At 44.6% G+C, this 17,060-nt stretch overlaps 1 protein-coding gene across 8 annotated transcripts in view; it reads right to left on the bottom strand.

Moving 5' to 3' along the window:
* Positions 1 to 2,853: 2,853 nt before the first annotated feature.
* WIZ (WIZ zinc finger) overlaps positions 2,854 to 17,060 on the bottom strand; it is a 688,842-nt gene continuing 674,635 nt past the window's right edge. For all 8 annotated transcript variants that reach the window (XM_069231671.1, XM_069231676.1, XM_069231674.1 and 5 more), the window contains one exon: positions 2,854 to 4,249. In XM_069231671.1, the coding sequence (XP_069087772.1) occupies positions 4,102 to 4,249 (148 nt within the window). In that variant the 3' untranslated portion in view covers positions 2,854 to 4,101. The remainder of the gene's footprint in view (positions 4,250 to 17,060) is intronic.

Here is a 17,060-nt window from a genome sequence, read left to right as displayed (position 1 = left end):
TTTCAAGATCAAGGGTTCCATTGGGAGCAAGGTCAGACCCATTCTTGGAGCGGAGTCTTGAGTATCTCAAGGTGAATTTTTCCCATAGTGCCTGAATCCTGTTTGTGGGATTGTATTGAAACTCAGGGGAAATAACAGTGCACAGCCTAAGCCATCTACAAATTCTGAGGAGAGCTTGATGCCTTCCCTCTCAGTCCCAGCAGGAAGTTCTGTATTGCTTCTGTAAAGTCATTTCCAGAGACACTGCAGTCTCAAAATGCTTAATTGAAGTGAAGCCTGAAAACAGTCTATCCCTTCAAAGCTGAACAGTGTTGTTAAAACAAAATGCCTTGCACGCCAAGCACTTAACTCTTATTGTAATCACTTCCTAAACAGAAGTTACACATTCAATGATGGAGAGATCAAGAGACGTCTGGGATACAATCTAAAGACTGTTTACTCCATGACCAGGACACAAGCAAAGCTTTCTCAAAGGAGCTGTCTCAGGTTCATCAAAATCGTTTATCCTGAGAACTGAAAGGTTTACTATTCTAATTTACTACAAGGCAGATAATATACATCTGAGGTGGAGTCTGCATCCTAGTGCACCGGAGGTTTCAGGGACATAATCATTATGTTATTCATCAAGTGCTCAGAATACAAAGCTTTACTAAAATAACTTTGCCTTTTTGGCATCCAACAATAGATTGTAGGAGAGTGCACTGCATGCAAACTACAACAGATGCTGCAAACAAGAGATTATGCACATGCCAGTCCTCCACTCATCCCTCAGATAATACCTTTGCAACTCTTTTTAATATTAATGAAGAGGAAATCAGGAGGCCTGACTTGCTATCCATCAACCAAACAAGATCACACACTTCTTGCACAATACAGGCTCACTTATGCTTCATCTACCAGTTATAGCTTTAGCTCAATATTTTTCAGTCGACTATTATTCACCTAAATTTGTAAAGTTTAGCAACCCCCCCCCCCCCCTCAAATCATCTCAGCCATCAATCCTTCTCTTAAATCAAACAGGCAAAACCACATGCTTGAAATCATCAGGTTCTGCTGAATACTTGTGGTACTCTGGTGGCAGATAACCCCTGGAGTCTGAGTGAATTTTGTGTGACTTGTGAAATCAGATTTGCAAATGAATCTCCGGGACATCAAGCCAAGCTGAACAAATTGCATGAATAAGGTACAGCATTACCTGAATAAATAACTGCTAAAACTGTAAACAGATATCAGTAATTCTCAAATGTTTTCAGAACATAAGTTTAATCTAAATATACAGTTGTCTAAATACATAAATAACCAGCATATAGTCTACCGAAAAAAAATCCAGAACTGTAAAAAATAATTTACCTTAACTCTTGTTCTGTTTGGGAAATGGAAATTTACTTTGGATAAAAACGTTTAATGCTCATGTTTCTACACAAAAAGAACATTTTAAAAAGTTTTTCCATGAAATTATATACAAAAAACTGTCAATGGGAGTGGTGCACTAAACACTGACCCCGGCAACCCGCGCCTTTAACACAAGTGACCGAGTTTATTAAAGGTGGTGCACTTCTCCCTTTCATGCTTTGCAACCTGCGTGCCACAGAACTGCAAACACATGATGTAGTATTCTTTAGGAGAGCCACTTTCTACTGTACTCTGTCCTATTTGAGGTACAGAGAAAAAGTGAAGATGACTGCCTGCAATCAGTGGGACCATCAAAAGCGGGACCAGGTTATCCGGAATTTGCTGCAGCACGTAGACACCAGAACAAACATTCAACAGTGATTTTGAGGTAACTTCCAGGTGGTGTGGTAGCCCAAAGTCTTTTTGTGGTTTGACACTCACCCAGTCCATAGGAAATGAAGTGCTACAGACGTCTTGTATTGCAGACGTGGCATCAACAACCCTGAACACAGACTCGTTCCTATAAATGCTCATACCACTGTGAAAGGACATTCCCAGATGTTCACAGATGAGCACCGCTCCACAAGTCACAAAAATGCATAGAGGAAAACAAGTGAAAGCGGATAAGCCTTGCAACAAATGTAACAGACTTCTGGGTAAGTCAGTAGTGGGCATTGTGAAAATAGGAGTGCCAAAGTGATTGCGGATCAAAGGATCCATTTGACTATTAAGGAACTTTGATCCGCAAAACAACCAGGCATTGTGGTTATTCACAAAGTTATACTCCAATAACCTCTCACAATCCCATAATCTTCACATGGTTGAAAAGAATTTCCGGTTTCAAAACGCCCCACAATCCTTGCTGGTGACATCAGCTAACATGCCTATGCAGTTTTGTATAGTGCCAGGATCTGTTTATTCCTGTCCATGTGCATTCTAGATTAAAGTCACATCCTGCCACTGCCTAACATCTGGACTTCAGAGACTGCTGTTTGATTGAGCCCCCGATAAAGGCAACTGAATCTTCAAAGTTGGAGGCCCTTCACTAAGTCTTTCAACAAGTAACAAATACTGTGGACCACGTTACATATATAACCTTTTTTTTTTTTTTTTTAACAGATTAAAAGAAAGCACCAGCTTAACTAAAAACAGTTCAACACAACAATATCTCTTGGGCAGAACACATGAGATTTTCACAGCTGGGAAGCTGTCCACTCTGCCATACTTCCTTCTTTGAAGCCTTAAACCAGGTGAAATAGTGAATATCAAACTAAGGCAGGATAGAGAAACAAGACACCTGAGGAGATCACAAGTTTAAAAATTGAAACTGGCTAAAGAAATCCATAGCTTATTATTTCATAAATAAAACTTTCTGAAGCTGACCGCACAAGATGGGAACGGACAAAATAAAGAAAAGATTAATGTAAATAAATAAGTCAAGCGCTCAGTGTTTGTTTAGACTAGTGTTAAGTACTTTACTTCTGTTACAAAAAAAATACCTTACAATATCACAATGTGGAATTTCACTCCTGTATAGAATGTATTTACACAGTTTGCTCAAGGAGTGTACCTCACATACATCTGGGAAGCAGCAATGGCCTGCATGAGCAACAAAACCATCGAAATTCGTTACTGTGCACCCCTGTGGTGCCTCTTCCCACATGGAAGTTCCAAAGCTGATGCACGAGGCAGGTGCCTGACTAAACTTTGTCCATCAGATGTACTGTGCAGAGCAGAATCTGCAAAATGAGGTCCGCAAGTGACTATGACAAAGGAAGACTTTAGAGGGGAGTGGCATCGAAGTGTCCACAAGGAACTTAAGGCGCATAATTTAACTCCATAACAGAGTGCTTTTACCCAGGAGAACGTCTCAAATGTCTCAGTGCAGCATAAATTGACTTTTTATTTTGGAATTTGTACCTCACAGAAATACAGGAAACAAGATATAAGACAACTAGACAACACTTGGCATCAGCCGCCACATTAACAAGTAAATTAAGACAACAAATCAAAAGTACAGTTGTAATGGGGCTGCACATCAATATGCCTGTCGAGCCTCCACAACACCCTCAAGACAAATGAAATTTGTCCAACTTTGAGGAGAACATACAACAACAGAGTACTGGACCTGTCATTCCAAAGACATTGATCAATCTCGCTTCCCCAAGAAGGAAAACACAACAGTCAACAGCTGCACCAACCAACATATCAACAGGAATAGGGCCTTGCACAGGAAGCACAAACTTCAACTCAATCCAACCACCACCAAGAGGGGATCCCCATCCCCCTATTGGTGCAATCACGTTCCTGGGACCAGCTTGAATTAAACTGCAGCAGAAGTAGAAACTCCCAGAGACACTCCCACCTTCAGAAGAGTAGAACAAAGTTCATCTCTAATAGGCTTTTTTGTTAAAAAGAATAGTCCTGTCCATAGACTTCAGAATATCCACTACAGCGGACACTGTAGTAATTTCTTTAGCATGATTAGTTAAACACACAGGTACCCCATGTCCCCCAATGCAATTGTCTTGTGGAGGTGTCACAGTGCAGTTGTATTAGAGGCCGACTGCTTATATTTACAGGTGGTATGGTGTCATTTTTGAGGTTTCGACAGCTGCTCCTTTGGAATTAAACATAGAAATCACGAACTGGTGAACAGAAGATATTGGAGTAATTAGAGTGTTTGGAATGAAGTGTCTCTCTGCATGGTCACTGGACCTCTGTAGTCATTGGTATCTCCACCTCATCACGTAGGGGAACCGCCTTGGAGAAGTTCATTTCCAGTATGTGCCTCTGAAGGTGTCGTACCCACTCTTCCTGTATAGAGAGGGGACCCTGAAACTCCACTTCACAGAATCTGAAAAACACAAAACGATTGTCAAATATACATAGGCAAAAGCTACAGTCTTTAACAAAAAAAAAAAAAAAACTGTTGAGCGATGAAAGCACACTTCTAATGTATATACATATATATATATTTTTAAACATACATGTTTTGTCAGACTTTTTTCTCCCATTCTGAAACGTTTATCTAGGAAATCACACCGAGCAAGCACAATATATGGGTATATTCTCTCACACAACTGACCTGTTGAAACTTCCCACTTTGTTTAAAGTGACAGTATGGGCTCACACATTCATCAACCCGCATGCAGTGGTTGGTCACAGAGCAAGAATACTGTTTCATGTCACCAGAATTAGCACATCTCCCATAGAGGCCATAGAACCTAGTTATGCTAACAAATTCAACAGATCAGTGTACTGCATCACATAGCCAAAATAATAGTTCTTCAGCCTGGCATATGACGACTCATGCTTGGCAGAAGAACCACTGCCACATTTCGAACTTCCCATGAACAAAGCTCCCAGTGTCATCAAGGAACCCATGCCAAAGGTCAAACAGTACCATGGCAATTTCCTTCTAGAAAGCAGGAACAAAACGACATGGCACCAGATTCTGAAGGAGTGAGGGTCAGTGGACTGCTCGAAAAACATCAGACAACCTCACATGGAGCATAACTGGAACATTTTATTGTAACTTCACTCAACAATTCCAGAACAGCATTATAATATGGTACCTCATGCTGCCACAAACCTATGCCAATTTAGGCATTGCAAGCTCTTCAGGGGTGGTGGGTTCCAATAACACTGCAGAAAATGAGCGACTAAAAGCAGGTGAAAGAAAAAACAAACCGCATCTTTTTGCCTTTCAACTATGCTTGGACGTTTTCGGCCTTTTCAGGTCTTTTGGGTGTTGTACTTTTTCTCTCAAACATGTTGCTTTATTTTACTGAGTTATTTAGAATAAAAAAACAATACATTTTACTAAAGGAAAAAGTTGAAGACATAGCAAAATGAAAGTTGTTTACCTCTGGTACACACTTTTGTAAGTGGACTCTTAGTTCAGATTCCTCACTTTATTTTCCCAGATGGAAAATATTACTTACCCAGTAAGAATCTGTTTGTGGCCTGCAGTGCTGTAGATTCACATGCTTAGCATAGGTCCGCTATCTAGTGTTGGTCTCAGAAGTGTGCAAGTTGTTTTTGTTCAGAAAGTCTTTTGTGTAACGAGGTATATAGTGACTCCTCTTGCTTGTATTGCACATTGTCTTTGACTCCACTGTTAGACTGTTTTCCGCTTGGTGGGGAGGATGGAGTGTGAAGGATAATGTATCCTAATGAGATGACCGTGCAAAAAAGTATAATGTATGTAGTGACAACCCACACAGGTCCCCGGAGAGTAGGGTGGGCGTAAGCGACTCTACAGCACTACATGCCACAAATAGATGCTTACTGAGTAACATTTTCGGTTTGATGGCATGTGTGGCTGCAGATTCACATGCTTAGCATGGACTGTAAAGCAGCCCCCCCCCCCCCCCAACAAGCAGTGGCTAACCTGTGTGGGTTGCGTAAGTCTGAAATAATGTCTGTAGAACCTCTTGACCCGCTTGTTGACAGACCATAACATCAACAGTAATATTTTGTAAATGTTTGCAGTGTATTCCATGTAGCTGGCTTACGTGTGGCAGCAACAAGTATTGGGGCTCTTTTTTTTTTTTTTTTAAATAGATGAGTGAGCCTTTAGAGGAATAGGTAGATTCCCTTTAGCCGTAATGCAACAAATTTGGATGCATTTCACAATCCAGCGTGAAATGGTTGCTTTAGAGATGGACTTTGTTGTAGATTTTAGAAATTAAAAAGTTTTTCTGAATGACTGAGTTCTATCAATATAATACATGAAAGCTCCTAACATCCATCGTATGAAAACCTTTCTGAAACTGAATCTGGTTGTGGAAAAAATACTGTAACAGATTGATTTAAGTGGAACTGTGAGACAACCTTTGGAAGAAATTTAGGATTTGTACGCAATACTACTACTTCTCTTATGAATTTGGAAGAATGGCTCTTCTATAGTTAGTGCCTAAAGCTCACAGACACATCTGATCGAAGTGACTGCAACGAGAAGTAACTTTCCGGGACAGGAACTGGAGAGGGCATAAATGTAATGGTTCCAATAGGAGATCCATTAACCTCGTTAGGACAACACTGAGGTTCCAAGCTGGTGTTGGCGGTCTCTAGGAGGGATAACTAGAGATTCTCCATGAAAGCTTTTATGACAGGAATTCTGAATATAGAAATGTGTTCCCTGTTTCAGAGATAAGCTGCTACTGCTGTCAGGTGTAGTCTTATGGAAGTGAAAGCCAACCCAGATGTTTGTGAATGACGTAGGCAAACAATATCTTGAGGCTTTGCTATGAAAGGGTTAATATATTTTGAATGGCAATAGTAGACAATCTGTTTCCACAGTGATGCACAACAGGCTCTAGTAGTGGGTCTCCTTGCCACTTTCATAATATCTATGCACTGTTGTGGCAAATTTAAATATCCAAATTCTAAGACTCCAGAAGCCAGAACACAAGATCCAGAGATCTGGGGTTTGGATGCCTTCCTGCTCCCTAGTTCTGGGTTAGCAGGAAATAGGTCTACATTAGTTTGTGAATCACAAACTGAATTAGTGGGAGGTGGAAACGCATAAACAAATATCTCTGACCAACTCATCCATAGTGTATTGCCCTTTGACCGTGGATGTGGAATTCTGGAGGCAAAAAAAGAATGGTTGGGAGGATTTGTGGCTTGAGTTCCCACTTGTGGACCTGTTGCTCTCTCCTGCTGCTTGATGGCTGATCAGCACTAGATCCTCCAGCTGACCTTTCGCTTGAGACCACTAACTCGCTAAGCATTCTTGCAACTGGCGCATATTGAGTCTGGCATGAGGTACTATTGCTATGCATGACTGTTCTTACTATTACCTGCTTTTACAGATTAAACTGTGGAATAAGTGCTTTGAACGACTGTATTCTTGTATTGTTTTGGTAGGTTATCACCCAAGTGAGAGTTGGGGATGGCTCCTAGGTAAGGTATCTAAAGTGGGTGCAGGTGGGATCTGGCTACGTTGACTGTGAAACCTAGTTGGTGAAGTAGATTTATAGTAAGCTGTGTGTGCTGAAAACAGTTTTGTTGAGTATTGCTCTTGATAAGCCAATCAGCCAATCATCTGAGTAAGGAAAAACATGCATTTTCTGTCTGCGTAGGTGAGCTGCTACCTCTGCTAGACACTTGGTAAACATTCTGGGGGCTATGTGGACTCCGAAAGGAAGCACTTTAAACTGAAAATGCTGTTCATTTAGCACAAATCTTAGGTATTGCTAATATGCTGTGTGGATCGGAATGTGAAAGTAAGCATCCTTTAGGACCAGTGCGGCCATAAAGTTGCCTTGTTTTAATAAGGCAACAACATCTTGAAGTGTGACCATGTGAAAGTGCTTTGAGAGGATGTACCTGTATAGGGCTCTGAGGTCTAGGATCGGTCATAGTGATCCATGCTTTTTGGGAATAAGGAAGTGAAGAGAATAGACTGTCTTGTTAGTGTAAGTGCCACTGGTTCTATTGCTCCCTGTTGCAACAAAGCTTGAATCTCCTCCGAGGAACTGTTGATGGTCTCTTGATAGTCTGTGTAAGCGAGGTGGAATGTTTGGAGGTGTGGAAGTGAGCTCCAGGCAATAACTATGTTGGATAATATCCAACAGTAATTGGTTGGATGTGCTATTTTGCCATTCAGGAAAGAACCTCTGTTGTGTGATAAGGGGGAATGGTGGGTAAGTCAGGGATTGGTGGTGGAGGTGGAAGGTTTGGTAAAACCGCCTCTGTTTCCAACTCAGGAATTGTTTTCCTTGAATGAACCTCTAATATCCTCCTGTGAAAGGAGCCACGTTGTGATGGTGTCTGCAACACTCCTATAGCTATTGTTCTTTTATTGTCTTATTTTTATAAGTGTGTCCACCTGAGCCCCAAAAAGATGTTTGTCATCAAAAGAGACGGCTAACAGGTTCTGCTGAACTTCAGGTTTAAAACCTGACAATTCTTAACCATGCATGTCTCCTGAGGAGCAAGCTTGAATTAATACCTCTAGCTGCTGTATCAGCTGCATCAAGTGCACGAAACGTGAGATCAGATACTAGTTTGCTCTTAGAAGTAATCTAGTATGCCCTCTTTTTTATATTCCTCTAGGAGGTGTTGAAAAATGTCTTCCATCTCGTCCTAGTGGGCCACCTCAGAGTGATAAGAGGCAAATGGAGTTGCAATCTCCAATGGTTGGCGGATTATGTTGCCACTCGCTTACCCAGAGCGTCTATTATTTTAATCTCTGTCTGGTAGTGGTGCCTCACCAGTTTGAGAGTTTGCCTGTTTATGGGCTGTGGCCATCATTAGAGAGTCAGGTGTAAGCTCTCCCTTGATATATGTAGGGTCAACCGGGAGGGTTTATATATATTTGTTATCAGCCCTAGGAGTAATAACTCAGGATCCGAGTCACTGAAAATGTCTTGGATGTGCCTAAGCGTATATTTTAGTATTAGAAAGTACTGCACTGAGAGCTGAGTGGACAAGAGTTTCCAACAAGAAATTGTCCTCTAGCGGTTCAGTGTGAAGTGGCACTTTGTGAAAAGTGGCTGCCCTACTTATGAAGTCATGGTAAGTAGTGGTGTCATCTGGAAGGTTTTGCTTTGTATAGACCTGGATCTGTGTTATCGTGTGGATTTACGTATGAATCCCAGTCATCTTGAGGTGGTAATGAAAATTGATCATCAGCTGTGAAACCCCAGGAGAGTAAGGGGTGTCATGAATTGGTGAAGGCTGTGGTGTTTGAGTGTGCACAGCAGGTGGTGGTTGTAGGAAAGTACCTTTTTTTGGCATGGTTACCCCCACTTTTTGCCAGCTGTCTGTGTTTTGACCATTTTCACTGGGATCCTGCTAACCAGGACCCCAGCGATTGTGCTCTCTCCCTCTAAATTTGGTAGCCTAGGACCTTGCACACCCCACAATTGGCATACTAGTGCCCCCATACAAGTTCCTAGTGTAGGAAGCTGGCTTTGTATAATACTGTATCAAAATATCGGGCCACAAGTAGGCACCAATCACCCTCAGCTGCACTGGGGCAGCCGGGTGCAGGGTGCAAACAAGGCATTGGGTTTCCAATGCTGGTCTATGAGGGGACCCTGAGGGTCACTTAGATGCTGCAGGCGAGGTCCAGGGGGTCAACTTGGAAAAACAACAGGCTGGACAGGGAGAAGGGCCACCTGCTGAACGTAGCTGCACCAGGGGTCGGGTTCTCCATAGCCTGGGGGCTGCAAGTGCCAGAGCTTTTGCAGTCATGGGATCACCGGGATTCCCTCTGCACGCATTGTCGTGGAGGGGTGGAGAGGTCAACCCAGGGTGGGTACCTGCTCACAATCGCCTGGGGACACACTCTAGCTGGTTGAGACCTCTATAGTCCACACAGAACCTCTTGCAATCTGGTAAGAGGTTTGGGGACTAAGACCACTGGGCTGGCCCAGGGACTGTCAGGGTGCTCAATTACCCCTAACCCCCAGCATCTTGTGAACGTCCACTCTGATGCTCTCTTTGACTTGGTCAGACTGTTTGTATATTTTAAACTATATTGTAAACTGTCTCCTGTGTCCACATCATGGGTACACGTGTCTGCCCAGGGGTCAAAGAGAAGAGCCCAGCATACTGTTGTAGGACTTGCCTGCAGTCAGTCTGCTGTTGGGCAGAGATGGTGTCTAAATAGACAGCTGCATCCACTGATCCATCCTCAGGGTCAGTTGAGAGGAGATCAGGGAGAGGTCCACTCTCGGCTTCCTGATCCTCATCAGTATTATATTTGCCCTATCATTGAAGAGTTTCAGGCGGTTAACATAGATGACATCCTGTTAGTGCCCAGGTCCACCATTAGGTGACCTGACTCCTCATCTAGGATTGGGTAAGTGTAGCAAAGTGCCCTCTTTCTAGGCATGGTTACCCCCATTTTCTGCCTGTTGTCCACATATTTGAATGTGTCCACGGGATCCTGTGAACCAGGACCCCAGTGGTTATGCTCTCTCCCTTCTAACTTGGTAACTGTACCTTTTTCTTTACCCAATTGGCATACTCGTCCCCCCATGCAAGTCCCTAGTATATGGTAGCTAGGTACCCAGGGCACTGGGGTTCCAGGGGACCCCTATGGGCTTTAGCAGTTATTCTGCCACCCACAGGGAGCCCATGCAAAGGGTTCTGCAGACTGGCGATTGCAGTCTGTGTGAAATGGGTGCACGCACCAGTTTTCACTACAGGCCACTGCACCAGGTCACTGTAAGTCACCCCTATGTTAGGGCCCCTCAGCCCAGAGGGCAGTGTGCAGGTACCTGTGTGTGAGGGCACCCCTCCAATAGCAGAGGTGCTGCCATAATCCACTCCAGATCGCCATTTTACAGGTGTACTGGACAAAGGTCACTACCTATGTCAAGCTACATATTAGTAACTCCGAACCTGGGCCTGTTTGCTATCAAACATGTCAGAATCATACGCCAATACTGTTGCAAGTAATGCACCCTGGGGCTCCTTAGAGGATCGCCAATATTGCCAACAGTCTTATATGGTTTTCCGGGTAGCCCGAGCCACTGCTACCCCTCAGCCAGGGTTTTACCCTCCTGCTGCTTGATCTGATCAAGCCCAGGAAGGCAGAACAAAGGATTTCCTTTGGGAGAGGGGGGGAACACCCTCTCCCTTTGGAAAAAGGTGTCATTGGCTTTAGACAGGTAGCCTCCCCAAGCCACTGGTATGCTTTCAAGGGCATATTTGGTGCCCTCCGTGTATAAACCAGTCCACACTGGTTCAGGGATAACCTCAGAACCCATTCCTTCTGCCCTGGCTGGAACTCTTCCAGTTCAGCCTTTTGGGCATGCCACAACTTCTGGAGCTGTTTGCAGGCCTCAAGGTTTTTGGATGCCTTTTCCATGTATTGAACCATCCTAGAGCAGAGGCCAAGAACAGTCCACCACATCTTGTTTAGGCTCAAAGAGGGGTCTCTCCCTTATTTAAAAAGTGCCAGTGGTCCCCCTACAGGGTGGCCAAACAGAAGTTCAAAGGGGGAAAACCCTACTCCCTTCAGATGCACCTCTCTGTAAGCTAAAAGCAGGCATGGCAGGAGGCTATCCCATCTCCTTTGGAGTTTTTCAGGGAGCCCCATGATAATGTCCTTCAATGTCTTGTTGAAGCTCTCAACAAGTCCATTGCTTTGTGGATGGTATGGTGAGGTGAATTTATTAGTCACCTCACACTCATTCCACATGTGTTTCAGGTAGGCTGACATGAAGTTTGTACCTTTATCAGAAACCACCTCCTTAGGAAAACCCACTTAGGTAAAAATATCAATCAGGACCTTGGCTACTGCGGGAGCTGTAGTAGACCTAAGGGGGATTGCTTCAGGGTATCTGGTAGCATGATCCACTACTACCAGTATACACTGGTTCCCTGAGGCTGTGGGTGCAACAATGTCCACACCAACCCTTTCAAATGGACCCCCCACCACTGGAAGTGGAATAAGGGGGGCCTTTGGGTGGCCACCTGCCTTACCACTGGCTTGGCAGGTGACAGGTGCTACAAAACTCCTTCAACTTTTGGGACATATTGGGCCAATAGAAGTGGTTGACACGCCTACTCAATGCTTTTGTTTGTCCCAAATGCCCAAAGTGAGGATAAACTCTCTAAACTCCTGAGGCACTACCACTCTCCTGGTTGCACCAGGTGTGGTGTCTCTGGCCTCAGTGTAAAGGAGTCCATTTTCCCCAATAGATCCTGTGGAAGCCACTGACATTTCCTTTCTCCTGTGCAGCAGCTTGCTGCCTCAGGTCTTCAAGAGTGGGACAAGTCTTGTCTCTGGCACAGCAGTTCCCTTGAGGGTCCCCCTGGGCCCAAGAGCTCGACCGGATAAGGCTCCAGCTCCATGGACTCAGTTCCCTCAGGGGATAAGACATCTGTCTGAGAAGAGGTCTTGTTTCTTTTGCTGTTCAGAGGCTGGTCCCCAGTCCTCTCCTTTTTTCTTGAAAAGGTTGGGCCATTAGTACAGGCGCGCACACACACACACATATCAGGGATTCCCAGCATGGCTCTTGAGCTCTACCTCAGCCCAAGCTGAAGGCTCCAGATCATTCCCTAGCAAGCATTCCACTGGGATTGCAGAAGAGACTACTACCTGTTTCTGGCCGGTAACACACACACACACACACCAGGGATTCCCAGCATGGCTCTTGAGCTCTACCTCAGCCCAAGCTGAAGGCTCCAGATCATTCCCTAGCAAGCATTCCACTGGGATTGCAGAAGAGACTACTACCTGTTTCTGGCCGGTAACACACACACACACACACCAGGGATTCCCAGCATGGCTCTTGAGCTCTACCTCAGCCCAAGCTGAAGGCTCCAGATCATTCCCTAGCAAGCATTCCACTGGGATTGCAGAAGAGACTACTACCTGTTTCTGGCCGGTAACCCCTCACCCATGGGATGGGCTTTAGTCACATTGTCAGCACTGGTGACTGGATGTGTTTGGTTTCCCCTGGACAGTATTTGGCTGGACAATTTCTCTGTCACCATGGTGACACTGGCACCTGTATCTCTCAGGGCTTCTACCTTTGTCCCATTAAGACCTGCTGCCTGTATTTTTGCATGTTAGGTGGCCAGGCAGCAAGTGTGGCTATATCCACCCTCAGGGACTTGAATAGCTTCAGTGTGGACCCTGATTTGCTCTAGGTACACTGTTGATCCCACCTGGGGACTGGCTATACCAGCACCAACTAGAGCAGTGCTAGGGGATTCTTTTTGGGAAAGGCCATGTCTCCAGTCTGATGTCCATGCTGTTTATAGGTGTGACACCAAGCCTTCTTGGGATCAAAGTTTTTACCCTTGTACCCACTTGTGGACTGTGAAGAGCCTCTGGCCCACCCTCCTGTGCAGGTTTTTGGGACCCTCGTGAAGACTCTTTTTGACCTAAGGTGTCTCACCGCTCTTACCCTGGGGAGGCTTTGTCAACCCTTTCTTTGTCAACCCCTGTGGAAGTCTTGATCACCCTATTCTTGACCCAAATGCTCTGCCTTCTTTCCCGATTCTTGGGAAGAAATTGGACATAGGTCTACCAGATATTGATGCAACTTGTCATTGGAGCAGTTACTTAAAAGATGTTCCTTCATAAACAGATTATAAAGGCCAACATAGGCATGCACTCCACTGCCAGTTATCCAACCATCTAGTGATTATACTGAGTAGTCTACAAAATCAACCCAGGATTGGCTTGAGGTTTTGTGAGACCCCCCTAAACCTAATTCTATACTCCTCAGTGGTGAATCTAAAGCCCTCAATCAGGGTAGCCTTTATGTGGTCAGAGGATTCCGCATCTGCACCAGTAAGTGTAAGGAGTCTATCCCTACACTTACCAGTAAACAGTTCCCAAAGGAGAGCTCCTCAGTGAGCTCTGTTTAACTTTCTAGTTGAACAAGCTCTCTCAAAAGTTGTGAACCATTTGATGATATCAACTCATTTGCGAGTATCCCTTTGGGGATTTTTAGGATATCAGTATTCTCTCTGACCCTATTTACGTTGATGCCATCATTAATGGGTGCTAAGCTCATTTCTACTCTCCCTTTCTATAGCATGGAGTAGTTGCTCAAAAGCTAATCTTTTGGCCATCCTTGCTAAAAGGAGATCCTCTTCATTGAGGCTGCCCTCAATGTTCCCAAAGGAGCTGGAGTCCCCTGTGGAAGATCTAGATCCAGCGAATACTGTCCGTGGAGATAAGGGCCTTGGGGCCCTGATCTCCCTAGTTAGAGATGAGGAGGATGAACTCCCTTCTCCTCACCTAACATCTTCCCTGTCTGAGGGGAGGTCTTTCTTCTCAGCAGGGTGGTCCCTGGTGTACTCTGCCAAGAACACCTGGAGCTTGACCTTGGTAGAGTTGGAACCTGTTCCAATCTTTTTCAGTTTACAGACCTTAACTCTACGGGTGAGGTTGAGTTCCACAACCATTTCCTCTGAGCTGCTCATTATGCTACTAAAGTTGGGCTTACTTTTTAAAGAAACTACGGCTACTTCTAGTTACTAATCCCTAACTTACAATAACTTAAATCTAATTGCAGGTTCTTTTAAGCAGGAAACCCGCCGGTAGGGCTAGGGCCAAGTCTGTTTGCATCTTTCTTTTCTGCTGGGGGTTCAGGTTAGCAGTCCTCCTTTCTTGTCAGGTCGCCAGGAATCTGGTGAGCTGGGTTCAGGGAGGCCCTTAAATCATGGATTTAGGGGCGTATCAGGGGTCATGCATCACAGGTGGTGGCCTGGAGTGGTCCCCTTGGTCCCCTCTACCAGCTGTCAAACTTGGGAGACTATAAGCCCTTGCTGCCTCCCCCTTGCAGGACAGTAAACATGTGCAATGTGAGTCTTGTAGCTACCAAAGCATTTTTGTTCCTCCTTCAAGGGATCTTCAGGCTCCATGTAATCCAGCCTCCAGCAATTCTGCCTGCAAGGCAGTCTCCTGCCTGCTTCTCCAGCAACGTGGGACTTCTCTTCAAGTGTGTAGAGTGGGCCTCACTGCGACTTGTGCCTTCTGCCAGTGGGTTGCCTGTGGGGGCTGCCTCCTCTTGAAACTCTCCCAGCTGCTAAGAGTCACCCTGGACTCACCTCCTTGGGTCAAGTCTCTCGGACCTTGCTGGTCCTCTTCAGGCTTGCAAACCTTCTTCTCAGTCTCTTACATTGTCAAGGCTTGTCTGTAGTTTCCAGCACCACTAACCTACTGCATCTCGACCGCCGGTGTGGTACATCCCTTCTGGGACTCTTCTTCGGCTCCTATGCTGCATTGCTGACCACCTTTGTCCACTGTCGACCTCGCCCTGCATTCACAGAAGGGTGGGTAGTGGCTCCTGCCACAACCAGACTTTCCAACTTTAACTAAAATTGGTCCCCTTCCTTTGCAGGTCTGCTTCTGTCAGGATCCACCTTTGGGTTCTTTCAGTCTTGGTTGGGTCTAGCACAATCCTTTTCCTAAGACCTCCTGTTGGTTTGGGTAAAAACAGGGTACTTACATCTGCTTTCCTGGTCACTGCGGGAGGGGGGGGGTGGTCACTCTGGTACTCACTTCCTGGAACTCCTGTTATCTCTAGTTCCCTTCTAATGATTCTCCTTCCTTTGTTGGGGGACCGCCTTTCACGTTCAATTTCTTTAGTATATGGTGCCCTCACTATTTGCTATTACGTTTACCAATGTGCATTGCTTTCTATGCTATTTACTGATTGCTAATGTGTATATAATAGTGTGGTTACTTAACCTCCAGTTGAGGGATTGCCTATTCAGTATTCTAGTATTTGTGATACTATAATAAAGTACGTCAATTTTTGTGACACACTGGTTTTCATGTTTATAAGTGCTGTGTGACTATAGTGGTATTGTATAAGCTTTATATATCTCCTAGATAAATCTTGCCTGCTCATTCACAGCTACCTCTAGAGAGCCCTGGCTTCCCAGGCACTGACCACACCTCACTAATAATGGATACCTAGACCTGGAATAAGGTGATACCACCATAGGTGCTTACCACACACCAGGCCAGCTTCCTACAGTGGTGAGCAGGTGTGCGGAAGACTAGTGGCTTTATCCTCTTTTCTCTTCTTTGAGGAAACCGGGACATCAATTGCCTCCTCAAATAATTGTCTTTTGACGGGCTGTACAACTGGATACAGCAGTGTGGTGAGAATGTGTCCTGCGTCTAGATGAATCATCAGATGTTTCTGACGAGAGTCCAGCTCTTGATGTAATTTCTTGAGTACTGGCTGGACAGTCTCTGGAGAATGTGTGGAAGATATACGTTTTTTCAGCTCCAATGTGGCTACAGGGAGTGCAGAATTATTAGGCAAGTTGTATTTTTGAGGATTAATTTTATTATTGAACAACCATCATGTTCTCAATGAACCCAAAAAGCTCATTAATATCAAAGCTAAATATTTTTGGAAGTAGTTTCTAGTTTGTTTTTAGTTTTAGCTATGTTAGGGGGATATCTGTGTGTGCAGGTGACTATTACTGTGCATAATTATTAGGCAACTTAACAAAAAAAAATATATACCCATTTCAATTATTTATTATTACCAGTGAAACCAATATAACATCTCAACATTCACAAATATACATTTCTGACATTCAAAAACAAAACAAAAACAAATCAGTGACCAATATAGCCACCTTTCTTTGCAAGGACACTCAAAAGCCTGCCATCCATGGATTCTGTCAGTGTTTTGATCTGTTCACCATCAACATTGAGTGCAGCAGCAACCACAGCCTCCCAGACACTGTTCAGAGAGGTGTACTGTTTTCCCTCCTTGTAAATCTCACATTTGATGATGGACCACAGGTTCTCAATGGGGTTCAGATCAGGTGAACAAGGAGGCCATGTCATTAGATTTCCTTCTTTTATACCCTTTCTTGCCAGCCACGCTGTGGAGTACTTGGACGCGTGTGATGGAGCATTGTCCTGCATGAAAATCATGTTTTTCTTGAAGGATGCAGACTTCTTCCTGTACCACTGCTTGAAGAAGGTGTCTTCCAGGAACTGGCAGTAGGACTGGGAGTTGAGCTTGACTCCATCCTCAACCCGAAAAGGCCCCACAAGCTCATCTTTGATGATACCAGCCCAAACCAGTACTCCACCTCCACCTTGCTGGCGTCTGAGTCGGACTGGAGCTCTCTGCCCTTTACCAATCCAGCCACGGGCCCATCCATCTGGCCCATCAAGACTCACTCTCATTTCATCAGTCCATAAA

This window comes from Pleurodeles waltl, chromosome 4_2 (assembly GCF_031143425.1).
Source record: "Pleurodeles waltl isolate 20211129_DDA chromosome 4_2, aPleWal1.hap1.20221129, whole genome shotgun sequence".
In the NCBI taxonomy this organism is placed as follows: Eukaryota; Metazoa; Chordata; class Amphibia; order Caudata; family Salamandridae; genus Pleurodeles; species Pleurodeles waltl.
Note: the sequence above shows the minus strand (reverse complement) of the source record. Positions and strands in the feature narration are given on the sequence as shown.